The 27,092-nt window shown below is 35.8% G+C and overlaps 1 protein-coding gene across 1 annotated transcript in view; it reads left to right on the forward strand.

The window, feature by feature from the left end:
- Nucleotides 1-231: 231 nt before the first annotated feature.
- Galntl6 (polypeptide N-acetylgalactosaminyltransferase like 6) overlaps nucleotides 232-27,092 on the forward strand; it is a 1,086,926-nt gene continuing 1,060,065 nt past the window's right edge. The window contains exons 1-2 of the mRNA XM_021169756.3: nucleotides 232-575; nucleotides 998-1,304. Coding sequence (XP_021025415.2) covers nucleotides 463-575; nucleotides 998-1,304 — 420 coding nt within the window. The 5' untranslated portion in view covers nucleotides 232-462. The remainder of the gene's footprint in view (nucleotides 576-997; nucleotides 1,305-27,092) is intronic.

The following is a 27,092-nucleotide window of genomic DNA, read 5'->3' on the forward strand; positions in this document are numbered from 1 at the left end:
TCGCCAGCAGGCAGGAGACAGCCAGCGGGAGGCGGACCCCTGGGTGCCAGCTCCACGCGCGTTCTCGCCATCCTCACTCATCCTCCGCGCGCCCTCTCCCACTTGCCTGTAAAGCCCGGTCACACTTGACATTAGCCGCCTGCCATCCGTCCCTTGCCGTGAAGTGGAGATCAGAAATACTGCCCTGAGGGTGCTGGTGATGCTTCGCTGGGTTCGTTCAGTTGCTGAAAAAGAATGGTAACATGAACAGTGGAGCGTGAGAGCGTCGGCAGAGGAAGGGGGCGAGATTGATGGGTAGAGAGCACACTTCTCTGAGGCTCTCATTCCCAGGACTGCACTTGGAGGAAGGGATGTCTTTGCGCCTGCACTTCCTGGCTGGACTCCGCTGACATCTGTAGCCTCCTTCCAGCCAGGTTCCCAGGTCTCCTAGATGCTGCCCGCAGAGGAGTGTTCTGACAACGCATGAAGATCCAGGAGTTTGTGAACCCCTATCCAAACATAGTTCTGACCTGGTTATGGTGTCCCTGGATCCTGCCTGACAAGCTGGCTCCCAAGGGAGTTGAACTTGAGTTCAGGTGGGTTATCCCAAAGCAAGCAAAGAAAAAGCTGTTCGGGGAAGATAAGGAAGGTGATGTGCCAATGTCAAAAGCGGACACTTTTCTTCCAGACACTTGACTGGACCAAGCCACTCCCTCCCATTCAGTTCTCGCTTTTCATCTCCGATTCTACATCCCGGACCTCCCACTCTAAGGGCGGGGGATGGTGGGCAAACAGCGACAGACAAACACCTCCTATTTACTGATAGATCTAGCATGCTCTCGACTTCCTCATAACTTACCATTATTCTATTAAACGATCGTATTTACTCCACTGCTTTATATTAATGGAGGTCAATAGATTTAATGATTTCCTCAGCTGACTCGTTTATTTCTAAGCCAATAGATAATGCCATCGTCATAGTTTTCTGGGGGAAAGTAACTGTGCGTTTGTTCTGCAGATGGCCAACTCCCTCTGAACCCTGCAGATTGGTGCTGAGCACACAACAAAAGTTTTTAGCTTCCCCTCAGTTTCTGGTGCTTCCCAGGAAAGAGGAAAAGACTTTGGCATTAAAGTCAAGAAGCAGTCTGGGAGACATCTCTAACTTTTCTCCATTGTTATCCTTTGCAATGAAGAGGAAACAGAAGAGGTTTCTGCAAATGACTTTGTTATTCACCGTGGCTTTAATTTTCCTGCCCAACATTGGTCTCTGGTCTTTGTACAAGGATAAACACCTGGTGAAATCTGCAGAACCCGCGGAGCATCAGGTAAGTACCAGTCAGGGCAAAGGGGCAGGAGAATGGGTTAGGTATGTACTGTTTGGGGGCACATAGAGAAAAGCTATGAGGAGTTTCTCCCAAGTCCTCATAGGACTGAATACAGGAACTTTGTGGACTTTGGGCTTTGAGCAGGTCCTGGTTTGCAGCTAATGACACGGTGAATGGAACATAAAATGAGAAAGAATCCAAGGTCAAGAAGAGAAGGTATATACTCTTCCAATTGGTCAGTGATTGATTTTTGACTTGAAGGGGACAGGGTGGAAGGGAGTCAGAGTGCTTTGGTACAAGTTCAATTACAGGGGTGGTTTCTGTCTTCTATCTTGTGTGCATGTCTGTATTAAGTGCATCTGGCCAACTAAGTTATTCAGATTTTAAAGTGGTTTTCCAAAATCAAATATTTGCATATATATATGATTGCATATATATATATGGTTGCAGAGACAATTATTAAGAATGTATATTCAATCCCCCACCTCCAACATTTGATAACTTTGTTGCTAAAAGCCTTCCCTCGTGTGCTAAACAGGCTGTGTGATATTTTGCTTTCCTTCTACTTAGCATGGAACTATTATCATGCATATGTTTGCAGTATGAGTTAATCCTGTGTCTAGGTAACTTTCATAGAGAGTAAGAATACCAACCAGCCTTCACAAAATGCTGATGGAAATCAGTATTGTTGGTTTTCTGTTGATTAGCAAATACAGCATGTATTTTTTTTAAAGAAAAACTTTGAACAAGGGATTACAGTCTACTTCATGAAAACACTATACTTCTCTATTCAGTATCAAGGATTGCCTTGTAATATTAATATGCTTAATTTCATGGGTCATCACCTGTGTATTCTATGTACTTTTCTCACATAGAAGGGACTAAGTAATCCACTTCTAGACAGCAGCAATGTGAATTGATAGCAATTGAATATTTTTACCTATACTTAACAGAGTTTAAGTTTGCATTTATGCAGTAAAAGTTGTGAATTATATGGAAGACATCTGTTTTTTTTTTTTCATTATAAGAACCCATCATCAGTATCTGAACTTAAAATAAACAAGATGCTCTGGATTTTTAGTGGATTGGAATTTTGAAAGACAATGCTGGTATACTTTCATTGAGTTGATCTTGATCATACTTCCAAGCTGAAATTTAGCTTCAGACTTAAGTATTACGGGTTTTGTCATTCTAAAATATTCAGAGGAGATGCCAGCTTTGTATGTGAACTTGCTACCACATATTGATCACATATTTTTCCAATCTTTTATTCAAAGAATAACGTTATTCAAAGAATAAGTTTGCATTTATGCAGTAAAAGTTGTGAATTATGTGGAAGACATCTATTTTTTTTTCATTATAAGAACCCATCATCAGTATCTGAACTATAAATAAACTAGATGCTCTGGATTTTTAGTGGATTGGAATTTTGTTAATAGCAGTAATCAGTGAATTACTTTTAAAATTTCAATCAAATTAGGAAAATAAAAGAAAATACCTTATGTTATCATTTACTAATTTGTAATACAATCTGAAATTTTTTCTGGGATAGTTAACATGAACTGTTAATTAATTAATCTAATTAATGAGATTGTAACAACTTAAATTGTTGGCTTTTGATTTTGAGGCTTAATGAGAAAGTTGTTTGTCCATTAGCATTAAAAGTTACTTTTAAACTGTGACTAATTCCAATCTCCAGAGTTTCTCTGATTTTCACTCTTGTGACATAAAACTAATCCTTAGTTTTAAGTAATAAAATGTTGGAGATGGAAGGTTTGAGTGGCAGAAAAGCAGTTACTTGTTCTTTCTGAAAGATTCTTACAGCATAGAAAAACAATATGGATACTAGTGATGGAAATAGTGCAAATGAAAATTCAAAGGAAAAGTTTTGAAAAGAAAACTTATGGAAGAAAAGATACTGATAAGATTTTGATGAATATTCTTACATAATTTAATGATTCAAACCAAATAGCAATTTCACAGTTTTCAATTTTTTACAGATTAAAAAGTAATTGATATGAAACTTTTATGTCATTATGTAATTTTTGATGAGTAAAAGTTAAACTATTAGTAAATGTGACTGAATAAAATGCAACTTGTGATTACATCATATATATATATATATATATAATGTGTGTGTGTGTGTGTGTGTGTGTGTGTGTGTGTGTGTAATGATGTGATATTACGGTGCACTAGCTTACTAATGTGTCTCTATTTAAACATTAGTGGTTTATATACTACACGCTGTACAACAGGATTTCAATGTGGCATGTGATATGTTATTTAAATTCAGCAATTCATTTTCAAAAGCCTTTCCTTTCCAGAAATCATGGGTATGTTTATCTTAATGCTGCAAAATGCCGAGGATGGGGATGATATCCAACTGCAACCACTGGCAGCAATAAGGACCCCGGCAGCTATTCAGAACACGTCACATGCTGACACAAGCCGGTCTATTTTCACAGCTGTGTGTGTGCAACAACTAGTAGTTCTTGTTCAGGACAGTCGAAAACTCTGCACAGGTTAAAGTAAAACTCTTACAGTAAGTGGCAGGAACCTAGCTCAAGTTAAGACAGTTCTAAACCATGAAAACATGAGAACCTTCCCCAAATGTCCAGTTTCATTTTTCTTTTTCTTTTATCTTTTTTTTGCCATATTTCAGCACATGTAGTCTTTCTAACTAGTATCTAATTTAAATTGTATTTATTTTGCAATGCAAGATGAATTTAAAGAGGGCAATGTATAGGGCACAGGAGAAAACTACTTTCATACTTTTGAACTTAATGTTTAACTATTTTGAAATTATACTGTATTATTACAAGTTGTTGGCATTAATAGTAGTTTTATATTAAATATAATATTTATAATAATTCTGCATATTTCCAAAGAAGAAACAAAGTACATAAGAATTCTCTCAAGTTATTCTTCTAAATGCTTTTGTAGCTTTCCTCATTTCGTTATAAATCCAAAGAAGATTGATAAAATAATATTATTAATACAATTAAAGCAGGTGGATATTACAAGGTTGAAGTTAAATATTTAAAATAGTTCTTTAGAAGTATTTTTAGGATTTAAGATATTGATTTACATGCTATTACATTATTATGCTTATATGATATTTTCTTAAGTTATTTACTCATTTGTTCTTACTGAAAAGTGTATCTCTTACATTACTTAAACAGTATGTCTGTATAGTACAATAAAAATGGTTTATTGATTGTAAATATGGTTTTTAGATTCTAATGATAGGCATGTGATTAATTATTGGGTGATAAACCTTAATTTTATTTTTCTTTTTAAATATGTGTTATGTTACTCTTCTTAAGGTAAAATTGCATCAATCTCTCCTACAACCTTGAATCATAAGTGGAGTGAAAAGGTGATATATAGAATAATGGAACAACTTAGAGTTAACTACTACCCCTTATAATATTATACATATTTTTCATATTATTTACTCAAGTGAACATGAGAAGGATACCCTAAACTTTTTCATTTCTTAAAATATTCAGCACATTAGCTACCTCAAAATAAGTAAAAAACAAGAGTTCCAAAAAATAATGCAAGACTGTTTGCAACATGAAAAGATTTCCACAATTTTGTAGTTATAAAAAAATAAAAGATGTAAAATCCATACATTTTTAAGCACTGATTTCTGAGAATAGTTCAGAATGTATAATTTCTAGAAATGCATGATTGTGCTGAGTTTCTAGCAAATAAGAAAACAATACAACAAAAATCCCCCAACTAGCCAGGCTTGGTGGCACATGTCTTTAATCCCAGCACTTGGGAGGCAGAGGCAGGCGGATTTCTGAGTTCAAGGCCAGCCTGGTCTATAGAGTGAGTTCCAAGACAGCCAGGACTACACAGAGAAACCCTGTCTAGAAAAAAAAAAATTCCCCCAACTAAACTGTCTATGTCATTTGATCCTGTGGGTTTCCTTATTTTTATTTAACTAAGTTCAGAATTTATATTTATACCAAAGCTTTGTCATGTTTGACATAGAATGATTTGTATAAAGTCCTAAGAGATTCCCATTGTGGATATGGAAGTATCAGTCTTCTGTTTTCTATGTGACTATGTGACTCTGTCACATATGCCTATACTTCAGTTTCCTCCACAAACATCCTCTCTTGAAAGAGATAGTTAAATATCTTCAACATGTTCCATCTCATCCAAGGTCAATCATTTCCTCATTTAGGGGTTAGTCTTCCTTTTGGTAGGGATCATTATTTTCTTCACCTGTGTATGTTTATTTTTATTTCTTTAATATAAATACAACAGATAATTGATATCAAGTATATGAAAAAATGTTTCATGTTTGTTATGTTAATTACTAAAGCTGAACAAACAAAATGTTCGTTCCTTCTTATCAAACTTTTTAGATATTAGAAACTCTATAGATCAGAATAATTAATAGTTTTCACTATGTACCAGGATAGTCCACTCTGAACATGATATAGGCAGAATGATGCATTCATTAGATCCAAGCTGTTTTTAATTAGCGGTAATGTGGATTTTAAATTCAAGTTTGTAAGGTGGTTATTTTTTTTTAATTTATGGAAAATTCATCCAGAATCACTGTAGGATGGCAGCACAGATAGCACTGTAACAAGCATTTTAATATTCCCTGTGACACAGAGGATCAGCAGATGATGAATTCATCACATTTCCCTATGGGAGATCATGTGAAGCACTGTGTTGTGCTACCCATCTGATCCACAAAAGAAAGGGAGGGAGGGAGGGAGGGAGGGGGGAGGGAGGGAGGGAGGGAGGGCGGAAGGGAGGGAGGGAGGAAGGAAGGAAGGAAGGAAGGAAGGAAGGAAGGAAGGAAGGAAGGAAGGAAGGAAGGAAGGAAAAAAGGAAAACAGGAAGTTTCTTCTCTTCTCATTTCTAAGTTACACATGGTTATGCTGAATCAATTATTCTTTCTCAAATAAATGATTACTGTAATAGGAACTGAATCAAGCTCTAATGTACAGGGAAATATGAGAAAGGCTGAGGAATTTAAGATGTATGCAGAAGCACGTTGAGTAAATTGTTAGGAGTATCCATGACAACACTTAGGAAATCATCTCTTGCCTCTTCTTATGTATTTTATGCCAATGAAAACCATCAAGGGAACATCTAGGCTCATCTCACAGCAGAAGCTAAGAATTAAAGTAAGACAAAGGAATGCCCTCACCTTAAAGCGTTTGGAATGAAATATGGGTACATTTGTGATGCAATGTTCTTTTTCTTGTTTGGCTTACAGGATGGTCAAAGATTGAGAAAAGGATAATGAGTATCCTTGAAGCTACATTAGAGACTGAAGTTGTGCTCTTCATGTTTGTGTGCGTGGTTTCACAGTACTCATGTAGAACCAAATATATTGGGACATTAAGAGGATTTCAGTAAGGAGAAAAATAATCCATTAGTAACCAGACATTTGCAGTCCTTACAAGCTCTACTGCCACACCCTGAATCTATGGATTCCACGATGGTCCCAACATGGAATTGTTATGCTTAAACGGCAGCAGAAAAGATCAGATAGAAAGTGTGTAAATGATGGAGAACATACAGGAGATAAGTTTATTCAAAGTTTATAATCAGATAGAACATCTACAGAGGAAGCATTCCATTCCCTTCACTACTCTCTGTTAATACAGTAATGTCTAGTTCTAATACATCCACAAGGTGGTAGAAGTGAAAGGATTAGACATATAAGAGTGCATTAAGTTTTACTTCCAGTGTTATCGATGAAGAAAGAGAGCTAGATTAGCAATATGTCAATTGACACATATGGTCTCACTATGCAAATTTGCATATGCCAAACTATTTCCTTTTCTACCACATATTGCCTACTGGAGTTTCTTGTTTTTTCCATTGCTTTCAACCTGCAATGGGCTGTTCATCAAATCTGAAATGGCATTCAATTATTGTTAATGTAATTCTAGGACATTATAAGAACAAAACAGCCAAAGCATCTGTCTCTGGAAATGTGTGCATCTATCTAAAAAGAAAATCACAAAAGGATTAAGACAATAGAGGCTGTACAAATTATATATAGAAAAATTTAAGTCTTAATATAATTAACATAGTTGTGGTTTCCATTGAGTGGGCTGGCAGCTACAAACTCTTGTAAGCAGTGTTGATATTACAATGAAAGCCAGGAAGGCTTATTTTAAATCATTCCAAGCATTCAAGTACTCATAGAATAGTATTTCAGTCTTTGAATCTAGAAAGCCAGAGGCAATTATTGTAATAATTTTGAATATTTTTACCACATGAAAAATGACCAAATTGACAAGACTGTCATTTAAGTTTAAATGAGGTAGGTGTTATTTCCCTTTTATTTTTGACATTTTCCCAGTAGGAAAGTATAAATGAACTTAGAAGGGGAAGTGATAACCATTTTCCTTACAATTTTTGTTCTCTTTTAGCAGGGCATTACATAAGCTTTGAATAAAATTAGGTTAGTTCAAATTCTGGTTCCCTAATTTAGTATGTTGTGATATCTGACACTCCATGGATCTTCCACAGACCAACTTAGTATAAGAACAATGGGTATGATGATCCCTTTCTTGTAGTGACACAGTGAGGATTAAATGCTTAACACATTAAAAAGGATTGAAGGCAGGCACTAAAGGTATATACTTTTGTTATTAATATCGTGGCTATTTATAAGCAACTATTGCCTTTAGCAAGGTCATTAGTATTTGTATAGAAAATATTTGCAAATGGGTTTCCTCCTGTCAAGATGAGATAGAAGAGCAATGTCAGCATGGATGGGTTAAATCAGTTACAGAGCATTATTAAATCAATAAAGTGGATCTAGAAAATACAATTTTTTTCACTGTTTTAACTAACGCTCAAGAATAGGTAGTTGATATTACATTGTCCATCACAAAAATTTACTAAAATTCTTTTTGACCTATTATACTGAAATAATTTAAAAATGAAAGGTTTTTTGTTTTGTTTTAAAAATTATTCGGATTTCCTTTAAAAAAGGAATCACATTGAGGTATCTCTTCCAATTTAATTGCTAGTAAGAACCGAAGAACTATGTTTCCAATTCCTTCTTAACCTTTGGTCATAAAATGATTCCATCTCTTAATTTGAAAAGGCAAAAAAACAAGCAACAGAACAAAATAAAAACAAACATAAAACTGGTAGAAACCATCAATATTTATAGCTATTTTTATAAAATTATTCCTGTAGAAGTACAGGATGGGTAAAACCTTCTTCATTCTGGTAAGCCTTAGATTTTAAACAGTTAATTTGATATACATTTGGTATTTGCAGATCAGAATTTTCTTACATTAAGAATGCGAGAGAATGAGAGTGTCTGGGCAGAGAAGCCAGATAACCAGGAAAGGTAGCCAGAAGCTTCAACAATTTAAACAGATTACAAGGTACAAGAGTCAGTGTGAGGTATGCTCAGATACATCCATGTTCAAAAGTCAGGCTCTTCCCTTACAAAAACATATCACTCAGCACAAGTGACTTTCTTGAATATTAACTTGATAATTTGGAGACACAGAGTTTACTTCATTCATTTAGGTGTGGTTGAAGAAATTACATGAATTCCTATGAAAACATTTTTAGATACCTAGAAAATATTAAGCAAACATTAATAAGTCATATTCTATAACTTTTCTGAGTTTATAGAGCATCAATTTCACTTATTAATAAATTCAGTATTGCATAATTATATTGAGGGTATAATACAGTATAATTTTTATTTGTCTGATTACTGTTGATAAAATACTTAATGTACACTTTGTCCATTATACTGCGACAGACCCTTAGGGAAAAACACAGTGTTGAACAAATTAGCTCTAGTTTGCTATCAGTTAAGACAAGTTACATCCACATCTGGAGTATGGAGCTGCACTAAATTGTTTTAAAATTAATGAATGTACAAGACACAATTTAGAAGAGGTAGAAAAAAAATCGATGCTTTGTAATATTTATTTGTAGTCCAATACTGGCTACACAAACATCTTATCAATCCATGTGACTTATCAATAAGTCACAAAGGTTGGTAAAAGTAAGTGAGACATGGACCAGATATACAGAGTAAAAGTAAAAACAAAAAGTGTATTTAAGTTTAGGAAGTAGGATCTCGAGAGATGAGAGCATTCATTGATAAACTGAGATAATAATGGCATTGATTCTCAAGAATCTCATGATAGCATATCAATAATCCATATAATAGTATGCTTATAAGAGTAAAAGAAAATGGTCTTTAGTAATAAACTTTAAGATAATATTTATTGATCTTCAAAAAGTAACTGACAGTTGTTTTTGAACCATCAAAGTACATACAAGATATATGCAGTGTTAAAGTTCTATATTGCAAACATAATTACAAAAGTATTTATTACCATATACTGATTATTCCACCAATATCAAGTGCTGGTAGTAAGTGCTTTTCACATATAATTCCACATCATTTGAAATTCTGAAACCAGTGCACATAAGAACATATATGTAATAACTGTACAGTATGCATATTATCTAAGCATATGGAAATTAAAGAAAAGTATTCTTGTTTCAGCTTCAATTCTTAACTAATTTTTTTGGTCTTCAGTAAATCCATTTTCTTTATACTTCCTATTTCTAAATTGGTCATGGGACTACGCATCCTTGGTTAAGCTGACATAAAAGTTAAATTGAAGTAATATATGCATATGTTTATCAAAGTGGGTTGCACATAGTAAGTAAGCAATTTAACATCTTTTCTCTTACACCAAAATTCGGAAAGCAGGTTGGCAAAAAAAGTAGTGTGTTTCTACAACCTTCATTTCAAGAACCACCATAAAATTGATATCTCCTTTGCATGTTTGATTTTGTGTAGGGTTGTTTTTAAAATTCATTTGAAGTTATTTTATTTTATTTTATTTTTTTGGTTTTTCGAGACAGGGTTTCTCTGTGTAGCCCTGGCTGTCCTGGAACTTGCTTGGTAGACCAGGCTGGCCTCGAACTCAGAAATCCGCCTGCCTCTGCCTCCGAATGCTCGGATTAAAGGCTTGCGCCACCACGCCCGGCCTGAAGTTATTTTAATTGTTGCTTCACTCATTTTATTTTTAGGGAGCCAATACAGAAACAATATGTTACTTACTTTGGAGGACTCACACAACTAGATACTGTATGTGTCTCTGAGAATTTGATTCCAACAGACTTAAGCTCTTCCCAGAATATACTTTAAGCAACCAATGCTAATTTGATGACCTCCCTTTTTATTTTTTTTTCTCATCTTTGCACTTAGTATTAATTTCTGAGTATATGTTCTTTCCCCGTGGAAATATATAGTCTTTTCACAATTATGTCATAGCAAAAATCTAAATGACCACTGAAGAATAGTGTGAGCAAATGACTTTCAGGTCAAGTGTTTTATTAATTTTCGGGGGGATGGGGTCCTTTTCTATTTTATGTCCCAAATCTCAGTTTCCTCTCCCTTCGCTCCTCCCAGTGCCTCCTCCTACTTCCCTCCATCCATCCCTTCCCTCTCAGTTCCTCTTCAAAAAGGGTAAGCCTCACATGGATATCAACCAGTCATGGTATATTACGTTGCTGTAAGACTAGGTATCTCCTTTTCTGTTGAAGCTACACAGGGAGATCCAGTAGGGGGAGGGGTCTCAAAGGCAGACAGCAGAGCTATTGACAGCTTCTGCTCCCACCTTTAGAAGCCTCTCAAGAAGACCAAGTTATATAACTGTAACAACTGTATGGAGACCTAGGTCAGGCCCTAGCAGGCTCCCTGGTTGGCCTTTCAGTCTCCTTGATCCTCTCTGGGTCCAGGCTAGTTGATTTTGTGGGATTCCTTGCAGTGCCCTTTGGCTCCTATAATCCTTCTCTTCCTCTGCTGCAGTATTTTTCAAGCTCTGTCTAATGTTTGGCTTTGTGTCTCTGCATCCTTTTCTATCAGTTGCTGGGTGAAGCCTCTCTGTTAATAATTGGGTTAACTGTCAATTAAGAGTGTAGTAGAGTACTATCAGAATATCATTAGGCAGCATTTCATTGACTTCCTTTTTTTTTTTTTTTTTTTAATCTGGTTCTATGATGGGTCTGAGCTTTCCAGTCACTGGGCCATGTCTCTATTGGCAATGTCAGCGTTGAGCCATGTCTCATGGCATGGATCTCAAGCGAGATCAGTCATTGGTTGGGCCACTCTCATGATCCTTTGCCACCTTTACTGAAATACATCGTGTAGGCAGTATAAATTGTAGGTCAAAGGTTTTGTGGCTGTGATGGTGATCCAATTTCTCCACTGGAAGTCTTGCTTGGATATAGGAGATGGTTGTTTGGGGCTCTGTATTTACCTTTTCTAGGAATCTTAGCTAGGTCACCCTCATCAATTACTGTAAATTTGCATTTGCCTTATGCATTTAGCTTGTCCCAGAGGTGCTCCCTCCTAAAATTCTCTCCTCCTTACCCCTGATATCTCCAGATCCCATCCCTGACCCCCTACCCTGCCCAGCCCCTTTTCTTCATCCACACATGAAGTTCGTTGTGTTTGCTTATATCACTGAGATTCATACATTCATCCTCTCTAGAACCCTCCTTGTTACTTTGCTTCTTTGGGTCAGTAGATTGCAGGGTGGTTATCTTGTACTTTAGGGCTAGCTTCCACTTATAAAGGAGTACATACCATGTTTATCTTTCTGAGTCTGGGTTACCTGATTCAGCATAATCTTTTTGAGTTCCATCCATTTGCTAGCAAATTTCATGATATCTTTATTTTTAGTAACTGAGTAATCCTCCAGTATGTGTGTGTGTGTGTGTGTGTGTATGTTTGTGTGTACCTTTATCTATTTTTTGTTGACAATCCTCTAGGTTGTTTCAAGTTTCTGAGTACTATGAATAGAGATGCTGTGAACATATTTAAGCAAGTGTCTTTGTGGTATGGTGGAGCAACCACTGGGATATACCCAGGAGTGGCATAGCTGCATCTTGAGGTAGATCATTTCTTAATTTTCTGAGAAACCACCATCTTGAGTTCAAAGATGGATATGCACTCTTACACTCTTACCAACACTAGAAGAGTATTCTCCTTTCTCCATATCTTTAGCATATACGTTCTCACTTATGTCTTTTAGCCAGTCTTAAGATAGAAACTCAGAGTAGTTTTGATTTTTATTTCCCCAATGGCTTAGGATGTTGTACATTTCTTTACATGCTTCTCAAACAGAAAGATTACTCTGTTAATAATTCTCTGATTAGGAATGTACCCCATTTTTAAGTTGGAATTTTTGTTTTCTTGATGTCTATTTTCTTGAGTTCTTTACATTTTATGGACATCAGCCCTCTGTCAGATGTGTGACTGATAAACATCTTTTTTTTCCATTCTGTAGGCTGCCATTTTGTCTTTTTGATGGTGCTATCTGCTTTACAGAAGCTTCTCAGTGTGTTATTATATTACAGGGCACATAAGAGTGGACATGTATCTAACTCCCTCTTCTAGAGCCTGAAAAAAAAATGTGGGCTAGAAGGAGAAATGAAAAGCTGTGTAAACCTACATGTGTGGGGGAGATAAATATTCTTCTCTTCTATAGACTAAGTTTACTTTCCTTGATTTTAATAATGTAACAGACTAGTGTCAGTTTAACAAGTATTGAATAAAACTGTCCACCTTCATAAATTCTGAAGGAACTTTTAAACTTTGTTTCACCAGCTAAAAGAAAATACAGGTTTTTGAAGCTTGTTTCCATTCCAAGCCAAAGTTATTGAGTCCTGAAACATTTGTCAAAGATGGTAACAGAGTTTGTGTCAAGATTGATTGAAACCAAGCAGTTTCTCTTCTTTCTATGTTCCCTCTTTCCTACTCAGAATTCTCTTCTTTTTGAAATTTTCTTGAAAAAGTAATGTTTCCCGAGGCCCCATTTGATCAGTAATTGGCCCAGTAAATAGACAAACTCTTGAAATACTTTGAGACTGGGGAGTTGCTTCTATCTTGAAAAATTCCATTGAAATTGCTTTTAATGTTGCTACCTTAGTCTTAAGCTAATTTTCTCAGTTGTGTTGTTTCTAAAACTGGGGTTTTAGAAACCCATACTATGCAACAAAGAATTCATAATTACTTAGTTTTGTCACCATGATCCAACCAACCAAATAAATGAAAAACACCTTTGTCAACACCCAAAATGTCAACTAGCAGAATAAAACTTTCCCCATCTCCCAGGAATGATGCTAGATTTATATTTTCATTCCTCTTGTTTTCCAGAGCTGCTTTTGCCAACTTTCTTTCACCACTCAAATTTTCCAGCTTGTCTTTGGTGGTGTGTTGTACGAGTAACCTTGCTTCACTTTTCATAGGGAGTATGTTACTTTCATTCTGGGAGAATTAAGACTTTTTTTTTTTTTAGTTTAGTTTAAAAACGATTTATAACAGGGGTGTAGGCAGAAAGGAAAGGTACCTGGAAAAGGGAGAAGAGGATAGAGAAGGACAGAGAGAGAAGAGAGAGAGGAAATAACACTTAGGAGCTGAGGGAGAGAGAGACAGAGAGGGAGGGAGGGAGGGAGAGAGACAAAGAGAGAGACACACACACACAGAGATTCCTTCTGCACATAGCACTTTTGCTCCTGTTACTGCTTTGTCTTTTTTCACTAATCAAATGATACATTGAATTACTAGATTCCTACTGTTGTGTACTTCACACTTCACCAGAACTTAGTTTATCAACATTCATCAGCCTCACCAAAAATCCCTTGATAGCTAGTTCTAAGAACTCATGTCATTATTCACACTGTTTTATGGAATGTTATTAAACAGTACCTCCTATTGCTGGGTGATTAAAGAAAAGAAGAATGGTGAAAAATAGAGCGAGTGAGTTTAGTCAATGTACATTGGAAAAAGGAACAATGACCCTGACTTTGTCATGTTCATTTATGGGATAAATAATTGGATGAAGGAGTGGAAGGAACATTACAAATGAGTGATGGACTTCTTGATTCTTGCTCAGTTCTCTTTCTGCATATTGGCTCTCCTGAATTTAGTAGATCTGCCATCACTTTAGTGGAATGACATGATTGTCATCTGGGCTTGGTCTTGGTTGGTTTACTATGAAGTTCTGTTGTTTTTGGAATCCAAAACAACTGCAGGTTGAGGACAACAACTGAAGTACCTTAGAGGTTTGTGGACATGATATTTTATAATACTAGCAGGGAAATGTCTATTACAGGTTTTTTTCTTTATTCTTTAAGTGGACAAAGGAAGTTAAGTTATATCTCCAGTTTCTAGAGAGATCTCCTTTCAGTGATTGACATGCCTGCATGTAAACTTAACACATGAACATAGATAAGGAGATAGACATATAAGGAGGGTAGAGATGTCAGGCTTTCCTCCTGCTTTTGATTATCTGTGATCTCAAGTAAGGAGTCAACACTTTTAAATAAATGCAAAGTCTAAGTACCTTTTACTTGACAAAAACCAAATGTGTGTGTGTGTGCATCTTTCTGTGTGTGCATCTTTGTGTGTGTCTGTTTTTCTCTGTGTGTATGTTTGTGCGTGTGAGTGTCTTTGTTTCTGTGTATGTATGTATGTCTGTCCGTGTGTGTGTGTGTGTTTGGAGGGGACCTGAGCAATTACCACTTCATGTTCTAATCTCTCCCTAGGCATCTCTCATTACTCCTCGTGACTTCAGTCTTTACGTGTAAGTTGTCTCATAAATTATTACTTCTTATTGACATTTCTTTCCTAAGAGCATATCTACAAAGGAACCCAAATTCTAAATCTAGATAACTTAAACTTTAGATGTCTGAATTAAATTTATCACCCACTTCTGATCCCTAAGTTCATTTCACATCTCTTGTGAATGAAGGGCACTGACATTTATCAAAGCTCGAGCTCTAATCATCATAACTGGAGCACTAAGTATCATTGTTTTAAGCTTAATCGATTACTAAATAGCCCTTCCTTCTGTGAGTCTTTTCCTTCCCTTCACAGCTCTTTAGCACCCATATCACTATCCAGTTAGGACCAGTATAAGCACTTGACTTGAACTTTAAAAGAGATGCTTCACCTTGATACTCTAGCCTTCCAAAGCTTACAAGTCCATCCTTAAAGAGTTGTTTATGAATATCACTGAAACATAGTTGGTTACCACCTACCATCAAGCTTTTATACTATTAGAATAAAGTTCAATTCTCTAGTATAGCTTAGTCAAACAATACAGGATGTGAAGTCAGGCATGGCTGCTTATCACTTCCCTGACAAAGTTCTGGCTTCAACTACCTTGCACTTCACCAAATTTCCTGAGAAATCTTAATCTTTTCATTTTTAAGTCTTTGCATGTATTAACCTGCCTTTCCTCAACTTTTTTGAATACATTTTCTAGACTTTATTTGCTTCCTAAAGTTCGTGTTAGCTCTTAATTTTTGCTCTACAGTTGTAAAATCATTAAATCTTTATACTCGGTATTTATATATTTAGCAATTCTTAATATGTCAATTTTTAGATCTTGCAGATGGCTTGAATTGTGGTTCCTTAGAACATCTATGCATGTCTTCTGCAGTCTGCATTCTAGCTTATTTGGCAAATGACATCTGCAGATATGATTAAATACATGAAGTGCAGAGATGGACAGAAAGAGATGCAATATGAAAAAAAGAGGCAGGAAGGAAGTTGTTTTGGGAAATATTGAAAAATCGACTCAGTACATTCCCATGCTTATACAGCCAACTCTCTGTCTTTGCGGCCAGGCACTGGCAGACAATGGCCAACCTGTTTTAACTGCAAAACTCAACATGCCTATTCATTGACCTTTCTGCTTGAAGTCAGTGACAAATTTTCCCTATCCTAGTTCTGAACCACAGGCAAAATTCCCCACATGATTCAGACAAAATCTGTAAATAAATATATATTAAAAGCAAGTAATCCCAATTTTATAAAATCACAGTTCAGGAAGTTATATATCCTGATGTCAAATTTACATAGAGAAGAAGACAATCTGAGAGTTGAAGGAGAGATTGAACTAATGTCACAAGTCAAAGGATATAGTGAATGCCAATAGTCCCCACACCAAGAAGTCACATTAAGGATGTTCATGTACCTATAGGCAATATACAGCCCAATATTTGGATTTCAGATTTTTGGCTTGAACCCTAAGTTTTTTTTTGACACTGCATGGTATTTATTCTTTGTCACCCAGCTTCAGGAACCTAATATGTTAGAAAATATCTCCACTTCTACATTTTGTTTTGTCCTACTGTTATCTAACCACAGACTAAGCACTAGAAAAATACTTTCTGAAAGAATGAAGCAATTGTTTCTTTATATATTTGGAATGATTAAGTTGAGTTACATGTATGAAAAACATATAATCTAAAGTGAAGTGTAAATAAATGTGGGTACTGCTAAATAAATAAGAATGTAAGAAGGCATAGTACTGTCATTAATTTGTCATGGATCAATGTTCCATGAGTTACTTTTTTCTGTCAACATTATCCAGTTTAATTAATCTGCTATGTCAAGATATGATTGCTAACAAAATTGAAAATCACAAGGAGATAACATCTACCACATACACTTCTGGGTATGCTGTAGACAACAGGGGTGATTCGCATGAATTGATTCAAACACTGGAGTCACGTTTAAATAATCTACTCATATGTTGTCACAATACAAGCACTGAATGGACTCGTTTTGTAATTATGGCAACATCAATGGTATGCATAAGAACTTGAAGGCAGAATTCTGCATTTAAAAAGAAACAATAGAAATTCAGGAAAGGCTTATTTATTCTTAAACTTTACTAATTACAAAAGGAGCATGCAGTTGATTTCATTAATACCGCCTACATAGGAACACTAAATAGCATGCACCACTTAAAAAAGATGTTATTTTGTAAGTTAGACTGATACATGTCAAGGGATTTATTTTAATTTGAGTACTGTCAAACATTAAGTCTTTTATTAGTTTGATACTGCAGTGTGGTTCCTCCTAGGAACAGCTCCTTTCTTTTTGAAAGTCTCCCTTGACTTCTCTGGGTTCACTGTAATTAATGGTGGTATAGTGCAAACGCTGAAGCAGGGGGAACGAAAGAAATTCAAGGCCAAAACTTATGAAAGAGATTAGAAAGAAATTACAGACGTTAGGAAAGATATGTCAAGCTTTATTTGGTAGCGATATATTAAACGTAGTGTCTGGAGGGGATGTGTCTTACTGTTCCGGTAATTAAATAGCATTGTGCTTGATGCATGGACTCCACACCGTACTTCAGAAAGCACATTAATTATGTCTCTTCTCTTTGAGTAGTATTCTGGTCAGCTTTAAATGTCTGAGCTTTCTATTTTGACATTTCTAACTCTTGGCTACCTAACTTTGAACTCCTTTCATTTTCACTGTTTTGGGCTTCACCTACACATGTACAATTACATGTATTCAATAGTGTATTCAAATAATCTTTAATGTTTATTATCTGTATTCCATTTCTAAAGCTCTGCGAAAATGAAGATGTTCGTTTAAATCAGAGTTTTGCCTTCATATTGGGACGATGGAACCACTAGCAAAAGTATGATGTGGTAATTCTTACACTTAGGAAACTATGATCTATGACACGACTCCATATCATAGGATTTGTGAAAATATAACATACATGAACTGACTGAGCTGTGTCAATCAGTTTGTGAAAGTATGCACAAACATAAGCCAGCTTTCTCGCTTGAATACGTAAAATGTATAGTCTGAACTGTTACACTTTGTTTTTTTATGAACGCTTTTGCTCTGTATACTTTAATTTCATATTTATGTTTTCAGATATATTCTGCCACTGCAGTGATTTAATAACAATATATTGAATCAGGATGATTGCCTACTGTAGCTGAATGGTTGATTAAGGTGATTTATGCATATAGAGAAGTGCTAATTTATTTTCTAATGGAAAATACACTAATTTCGAAATGTGGTATTAGCACTTATTAATTGTACATGTAACGGGTTGTGGTGTGGCATTTCCATTAGTGTATCTTGCATGCTCAGGAAACCCAGAAGGCATTTTTCCATTTTCCTGACCCACACCCTTCTTGGTCTCTAATAATCAGTTGGAATTTTTTCAGGCCTGCTTCTTTTAGCTTACACATATGAGAGAAAATGTGTTACCTGTCTTTCAGTGCCCAGCTTGTTTACTTAACATAATGTCTTCCAATTACATCCATTTCACTGTAAATGACAGCTGTTCTGTCTTCTTTACAGCTGAAAAAATTCCATTTTCATCTCTTGATGAAAATCTCAGCCAATTCATGTTGATTTACAAAATCTCTATGTTCTGTTGAAAAAATAAATAACATTATAAATATTTTCCTCTAGGTAGATTTGATCCTGTTATATATATTTGATACTGAAAATGCATAATATTGGTCTATAGTTTTCCAGCTTATTATTTTCTGTAGCTGTAACTTAAATTGATTAAGTCATTCTTTTTTATTATGCTTACTTATCATATATATATAATGTATATATATATATATAATGTGTATATATATATGTACATACATATATGTATCACTTGTTCTTATTCAATCTCTACTTTTATTTTATTTTATTTATTTATTTTTTGTTTTGTTTGGAATCTTTTTTTTCTTAAGATTTTATTTATTTATTATATGTAAGTACACTGTAACTGTCTTCAGACACTCCAGAAGACAGAGTCAGATCTCGTTACAGATGGTTGTGAGCCACCATGTGGTTGCTGGGATTTGAACTCCGGACCTTCGGAAGAGCAGTCGGGTGCTCTTACCCACTGAGCCATCTCTCCAGCCCCAATCTCTACTTTTATTTCTTATTCTGGATGACTGGCTTGCTTGCTTAATTGCTTATTGGCGTGGTCTTGCAATCTTATCTAGCTGACCTAAAACTGTTTGATCTTTAATATCAACTTTTGAATTTCTAGAATTATAGTCTGTATCACCTAGATTTTAAACAGTATTCCCCTTCCATCAAAAGATTTTAAAAAATTAGATCGATTGTATGTGAATTTTTTTTCTATGACCAGCTTTGAAAGACAGATAAGTGTGCTGAATAACACTGAATAATATCCTTGTTGTTTATGCAGTGAAATGTCACTTCAGCCTTTCTTTCGTTAGGCTTATTTGAGTAATTATTTAAAAATTGAACTTTAGCTTAGCAATTGTGAATAAAAATATTTTTATTTATTTTTGGACATAAGCCTGTAAGCCCATGAAGACTGTGTTATGAGGTTAAAGGATAAGCGATAAGTAGCTCTTCCCGCTGGCTGGTGCTGAATATTAGCAGCTAATATATGTGCATTCCTAGACAAACATAAGCATGTGATAAGCTTCTGAGGCCTACCATCATCAAAGCAAAGTGTTTGCACCGCTCATCCTCATTCAGCCCACAAGTTACAGATTAGGGAATTACTTTGCAATTTTTTTTTCAAGCTGCCTCTAAACGCTCACTTTAATTAATACAAAGTGGCATGGGATGGTCCAACTGATTTTGATGGTTCTCCCCTAAGGCCAGTTCCACATATAGACAGGCTAATAGCATATTCAGAAGTGTTAAGAATAGTTAGGTCCAGGAAAACAGTATGTGAAATCTGGGCACTTAAACAACTTGCCTTTTTTTTTTAATTAATAATGTGAAGTACACTACAAATTGGCTCTCTCTCTCTCTCTCTCTCTCTCTGTGTGTGTGTGTGTGTGTGTATGCATGAGCATGTATATGTTTGAATATATGTGTGTCAGCCAGAAGTTAGTAACTGTGTCACTTTCACTCATTTCCCATTTTATTTTAGGGACAGGGTCTTTCACTGAATGGCGAGCACACTACATTAGGTTGGATGATTAATGAGGTTCTGGGATCCACCTCTGTCTTCCTCGCCTGTAGATTAGAAACACTTGCCACTGTACTTGGCTTCCTGCATCGGTGTTGGGAATCTAAACTCAGATTGTCAGGGTTGTGTGGCACGCCGCCCTTTATTGGCTAGGCCACACCTTCTAGCCCTTTATATTGCATAAATATAGAAACTGTAGTATTCTGAAATTTGTATCACACATATTGTGTGTGAGTGAAGTGTGTGCTGCAATGTGTGTGTACATATGTGTCTACAGAGTCACGTACCTGTGAGGACTACATATTGACACTGGTGGTTCTGGTGCTCACTCTCCACCTCTTTCTACCTCTTTTTAAAAGAGATCCTCCTGTACCTGCCTCCCCAGTTCTGTGATTACAGGCATGTGTTGCCACCCAGAGATTTTGCATAGGTACCTGGGGTGAAACTCAAGTTCCTTCCTTTTGTAGCAAATACATTACCAACTAAGCTTCTCTCCAGTCCCACGTAATATTCCATCGATTAATTATGCACACACTTTATAATTTTATTTTAGTTTTTCCTGTTCAGGCACATAGTTATATTTTGAATTTGGTATAAAATTTTCTACATGCTATAATAAAGAGAAATTTCATTGTCAGTCTTCAGTTCTGCGTTTCAAAAGTGTTGCCTATGTTACAATAATATCAGGTAGTTCCCATTGCTCGCTCACTTGGATGTGCATACCAGTACAGAATTTGACCTATTAAGTAAATATTTCAATATTTCTTTCAGTCTATTAAAAGAAATAAACAGAGTATTGCATTTGATGATAATGTTGATAATCTTAGCCCTTAGAGGAAAGACTGGAGTTCTGGGCCTCTTTTGGTTACACAGTGATTTAAAGACCACCCTGAGATACAAAAGGAGACACAATTTTTAAAATTACACATCATATAGAATACATATACCAAGAGAGACCCTTGTATTTTTAACTATAAGGCCTACTGATCTTATTTTCTTTGTTGGACCACATTACACTAGACTGACTCTTGTCAGATGTATTACAACTAAGGTGGGTAAATACTGAGCAATTGTCTAAAAAAAGAAATCTCTCCATTTTTTATAAAACCCTGCCCATATGTTCTCATTATCTTGGAAATTCTTTGGTATTTATAAAGTTTTCACTCAATATTAACATTAGTTTGTTTTTTGTGTTTTGATTTGTTTTGTTTTATTTAATCTTCATATTGCCTGAGTTTTGGAAATTCAGGAATGAGTTTGTAAGCAAACACTAAGCTAAAGGATGTTTACATTCATATTTGGAAGAATTCTATGCTCTTAAGTATTTTAAGGCAAATATGAGTTTTCTTACTTGCCTCGTTGCCACTTCAGCCCTTATGAAATGTTTGTGCCCCATTTTCTCATAAGTGACATAAAGAAAAATAATTTGGCAAGCCACATGTGCCTGGCATAATTGTATTTGCAGTATGCCAACACTGCTGGGAATACCATTGTCTTGCAATCTGGTCACTAGTACTGCTCTTCATAGCCTTGTCTTACTGTAAATAGAGATATTTTACTAAAAATATTAAGACACGGACCCTAGAAAACTCCCTAGAAGCCCTAACTATTGGAACAGAAACACACTAAAGAACTGTAGAATTGCAATGTGATGGTTCACAGATGTTAATAAAATAGAGCAAACAGTGCTCTTGTAAAGATGTTTGTGTCCAAATACTTATAATAATTAGCTTTCCCTGGTGTCAAACAGGGAAAAAGGTTCCCAAGTTAGGTATACTAGGTAAAGGATTCATGTTGATATTTATCGCAAAAATGATGTGCTATAGGTGGGAAGCTTCATTGCTAATTTGTTTGTTTGTTTAATACAAATATAGGTTATTTTAGTTGAGGAAGATTATCCAGTAGCTTCAATAACTCCTTGTAGTTAAGACAGGGTCAGGGTGGTCCTCAGAACTGACAACAGCTAATTACACTCTTTATGAGCGGTAAGTACCATCTCTGTGGTCTTTTTAGCATCTTTAGTGTGTTTAGATTTTTAAACTAAAGATTGGCAAACACATTATTTAGTGATTAAGAGTAAAATTTCAAGGATTTGTAATATTCACAACGCATGTTTTTATTAGACTTTCATTGGGTTTCTACTTAAATATCTTGACAGGCACAGAATAGAGTGCTACACTTTGAAAAGCACACTGAAGACAATAAAATGAACACACACAAAAAATGCATCAAGTTCAAATAAGAATGTGAGCTTCTCTCCCCTCTCTCTCTCCCCCTCCCTCCCTTCTTCCCTTAACCCCCACCTGTGTATTTTTATTTAATGGTTTTATTTTATTTTTATTTTAAGAATAGAAAAGAAACCCATCGCTATGAAGAAGAGCAGGAGCTTGAAATTTTGGTCCTTCTGTCTCCATGTACATTTTTGGGATTACAGATCTAAAACTGTTTTTATGACATGCTAGGGACTGAAAGAGGCTGCAGCTCTGCCTGGCAAGTACTCTACCAATGGAACAAGATCCTCTGTTTTTCTTAACACATGTCAGAAACTAGAGCACATGCCATTTTTCTTCAAATTTCTAATTTACTAATAATTTATTTACATATCCACTTTAATAATATTGTTTAGATTTTATTTAATTTCAGTTGGGAGATAGGTTCCTTATGTGATACTACACAACATTTAATGTCTATAGCAACATAAACCATTATGTGAGAATATAGATACACACAAAATCATGCTAAACTATTTTTGAAATTTATTTTTATTTTGTGTTATGTATGCAAGTTTTCACGTGTACGTATCACTGCATACCACAAGTATGCCTTGTGCTTACTGATATGAGAAGAGAGCATCCAACACTCTGTGTTATAGTTAGAGTTCTATGGCAACTCTTATAAAAACAATATTTAATTGGGGGTGTTTACAAGTTCAGAGATTCAGTCTATTATCATCAAGGCAGGAACATGGCAGCATCCAATCAGGCATTGTTTAGGAGGAGCTGAGAATTCTACATCTTCATCTGAAGGCTGCTACGAGAATACTGGCTTCCCGGCCATTGACATAGGGTCTTATAGCCCACACTCACAGTGACACAACTACTCCAACAGATCCATACCTTCTAATCGTGTCACTTCCTGGGCCATGCATATGCAAACCATCACACTCTGGGACTGAAGTTACAGACAGTTATGAGGTACTATGAGGTTATTCTTTTTATTTCCATTTTTTATTAGATATTTTCTTCAGTTACATTTCAAATGCTATCCTGGAAGTCCCCTATATACTCTCCCCACCCTGCTCCCCTACCCACCCACTCCCACTTCTTGGCCCTGGTGTTCCCCTGTACTGGGGCGTATAAAGTTTGCAAGACCAACCGGCCTCTCTTCCCAATGATGGCCGACTAGGCCATCTTCTGCTACATGTGCAGCTAGAGACACGAGTTCTGGGGTACTGGTTAGTTCATATTGTTGTTCCACCTATAGGATTGCAGACCCCTTCAGCTCCTTGGGTACTTTCTCTAGCTCCTCCATTGAGGGTCCTGTGTTCCATCCAAGAAATGACTGTGAGCATCCACTTCTGTATTTGCCAGACACTGGCATAGCCTCACAAGAGACAGCTATATCAGGGTCCTTTCAGCAAAATCTTGCTGGCATGCGCAATAGTTTCTGCATTTGGTGGCTGATTATGGGATAGATCCCCTGGTGGGGTAGTCTCTGGAAGGTCCATCCTTTGGTCTTACCTTCAAACTTTGTCTCTGTAACTCCTTCCATGAGTATTTTGTTCCCTATTCTAAGGTGGAATGAATTATCCACTTAAGATAACCCATGTTATCTGCAAGAGCAGCCAGCCTCATAACTGGTGATCTACCACTCTAGCAAAATACTTAATTTTTAAAGCAAACAACAATCTCTAAATTATTATCACCAGATCTTAAAAATGAATATATTTATGAACAATTAGTTCATAATTTATTGTTAATTTAGTTTTAAATATTGTTACAAAGTTATAGCTATATTTACATGAAGTTCTTTACTTTATAATGAATAAGTCAATTTTTTGATAGGTCTGACATTGAAGATGTTCTGCTCATTTTAAAAATTTATTAGTCCTCTCATTTAATAGTATTAATAATTTTTGAAATCACCACAACAGGAGTTTAGTGTAAATAAGGATGAAAGAATGATAACAATTTCTTGATATGTAATGTGTGATCCTTTAGTAAAAAAAGGAAGAAGAATATTATTGACTGAAAAATGTATATGCTTTCTGGATCCCTTACAACATCTTTATATTTGAAGGAACGGCGGAGTGTGTGTTTGCATTAATCACAAGTACACTCAAATACTACTTCTAATGAAAATAGCATGTTCCTTCTCAATAATTTCTATCTCCTATTATCCTTCATTGTTGGAGGCAATAAGAATTTCACCCATACTAACAGATTTATACTCTGAACTGAATAGATGGCTAGATGAAAATATAAATAAAAGTAGTTGACCATTTTCCATCTAATTTTAATCTGTTATTTCAAAACCTTCTTTCTGCTATTCCTTATCATCTCACACTTCTGTGGTCTTGTCCATTCTTACTCAGTACTTTGGGAAGCAAGAGTAAGCTACATGGTGTGTTTTTCATCTTAATTATTTTTTTGTGTATTAAAATATATACAGGATAAAAATAAACAGTAAATGAAGTGCTTTCTGTGCAAGCGTAAGGATCAAGTATTATCTACTGAATGCACATAAATGTCTGAGTAAGACTGTGTGCACATGAAATCCAAACTGGACATTTAGCCAAGTGAATCACTGGCCAGCTGGCCTAGTGCACATGGTAACTCCAAGGTTCCAGTGGAAACTACTTTCTAAAAACAAAAAATGTAAGTATCTGCTGAGGAGGACATGAAGTTGTCTCCTGGCCTCACCTACATGTGCACATGCAAGAGAGAAGAGGTGCATTCACACATATATACAAAGCACATGTAAGGAAAAATGTGGAATTCACACATAAACACAAGACACAAATAGAACAAGAACAAATGACAAAACATCTTAGCTCTATGGTAAACACAGCAACTGAAGATCAATCTTTTCTTTAAGAGGTGTCATGTGCTGTTTCAACATTACTGTTTTCTGTAGACAAGTAACATTTCCTAAACATGATCTGACTGTACCATCTGTTCAGTTAAAGGTCCTTTGCTTTTAAATACATTGTTCCTTATTTCACAGAAGATTTTGTGATGTTTTATTTTACTGTCATCAACTTTTCCACCAATCTTTTGTGGTCCTCACTAGTGTCCATGGCCAATTGAGGGGAGTGCATTCACATTCCAGCTGTGTACTAGCCATGATGAAAGCCTGGTTTTATATAGACTGATGTAAACACATATTAAAAAGAAAGGAGAGCTAAGTTTCTCTTCATCTGAGAGAACAGTCTATACAGTAAGGGAGCAAACTGGAATGAACCACACTATCTGAAGTTAGAATTAGAAGTATCAATGCATATTTCTTTCTTTCATTAATTTCTTTATTCACTTTATATCCTGATCCCAGCCCCCAGAGTCCTCTCCTCACACAGACCACCCCTTAACGCCCCCTCCCCTCCTCAGAGAAGGTAAAGGTCTCCTTGGGAATATAAAGTCACTGCAGAACTAAAGACATCCTTTCTCACTGAGGCCAGACAAGGTGGCTCAGTTAGATGAACTGGATCCACCGGCAGGCAGGCGACAGATTCAGGGAAAGGGCCCACTCTAGTGCTTGGGTGACCTGCATGAAGATCAAGCTGCCCATCTGTTACATATGTGTGAGGAGCCTAGGTCCAGTCCATGCTCACTCTTTGGTTTTATGTATAATAACAATTGTACATTGGAAATGAATACACACAGAAATATGTTCAGGTATACACTAAAAAATTAAATGGTAAAAAGAACATGTACAGAGTAGAAAATATTGGCAGAACATGCAATAAAAGATCTGTACACATGTGGTTGGGCAGTGGGAAGTTTTGTGTAAGTTGTTTGGAAATAATAATGGCATCATAATTTCTGCAGCAGTATTTTGTTTGAAATATGTAACGTGCATTGAATAATAGGGAATAGCACATTAATGCAAATATACATGCATATTAACTGACCTATTTTCAGAGAGGCCAATGTAAAACAACTTAATAAAACTTTGGTACTAAGGTCATATTTACAGTAGTTATTCAAAGAATATAGAGGAAAAAGGCAACTGAATGTGACGCATATTATAAATTAGGTCCTTTCTGATCAAGAATATTGAGTTCCTATTGGTGAAACTTGATAAGATGTGAGGCTTAAGTTACCTTGATGATTCTTTGTTCATGTATTGAATTCGACCCCCAAACTCACATCAGAATATTTCAATATTCAAGGTTGATGGGACATCAGCTTTGCAATTTAATATCAATGCCAAATTGTTAGAGCCAAGATTATTTGTGAAGTACTGGGAACTGACCTGGCTCTTCAGATTGTTTTGACAATTAAGGAGAGATAACATGAGTGTGGCAGTAATTCTTTAATGACACCGCTATTCAGAAGCACTTGCTATCAAAAACATCATCTCTGCTAAGTTACTCTAAAAGTTCACGAAAATACTTTCACCTCCTTGATAAGATAATGTTTGGCTAACTCTGACAGTAAGAATCTCTATAATATAATATATTTTGCAGCTAAGACCTATAAGGTAAGTGTTACAGTAATTTTCTTGATTATTTTAAATAAATTCTCAAATCGACAAAGGTGACCTTGAACTCCCAAGGCTCCTGCTTGTGATACGGACAGACACTAACCACCATGCTTGGTTAAGTTGTTATCCTTTGTAATAGATTTTAAGTGCTTTGGTACAGAATATTCCTAAATTCTTATAGTCATTTCTGGTGTCCGTTGTGGGCCTGAATATTCAAAATTTAGTATTCTTTATATTTGCAACCTTTTAAAATGGTCACGCTATAAAGGTTTTCATCCATAAATGCATTAGTGTTGGTTTCCCTGTT

The sequence above is a fragment of the Mus caroli genome, unplaced genomic scaffold, assembly GCF_978045245.1.
Source record: "Mus caroli unplaced genomic scaffold, Mus_caroli_1 scaffold_10, whole genome shotgun sequence".
NCBI classification, from domain to species: Eukaryota; Metazoa; Chordata; class Mammalia; order Rodentia; family Muridae; genus Mus; species Mus caroli.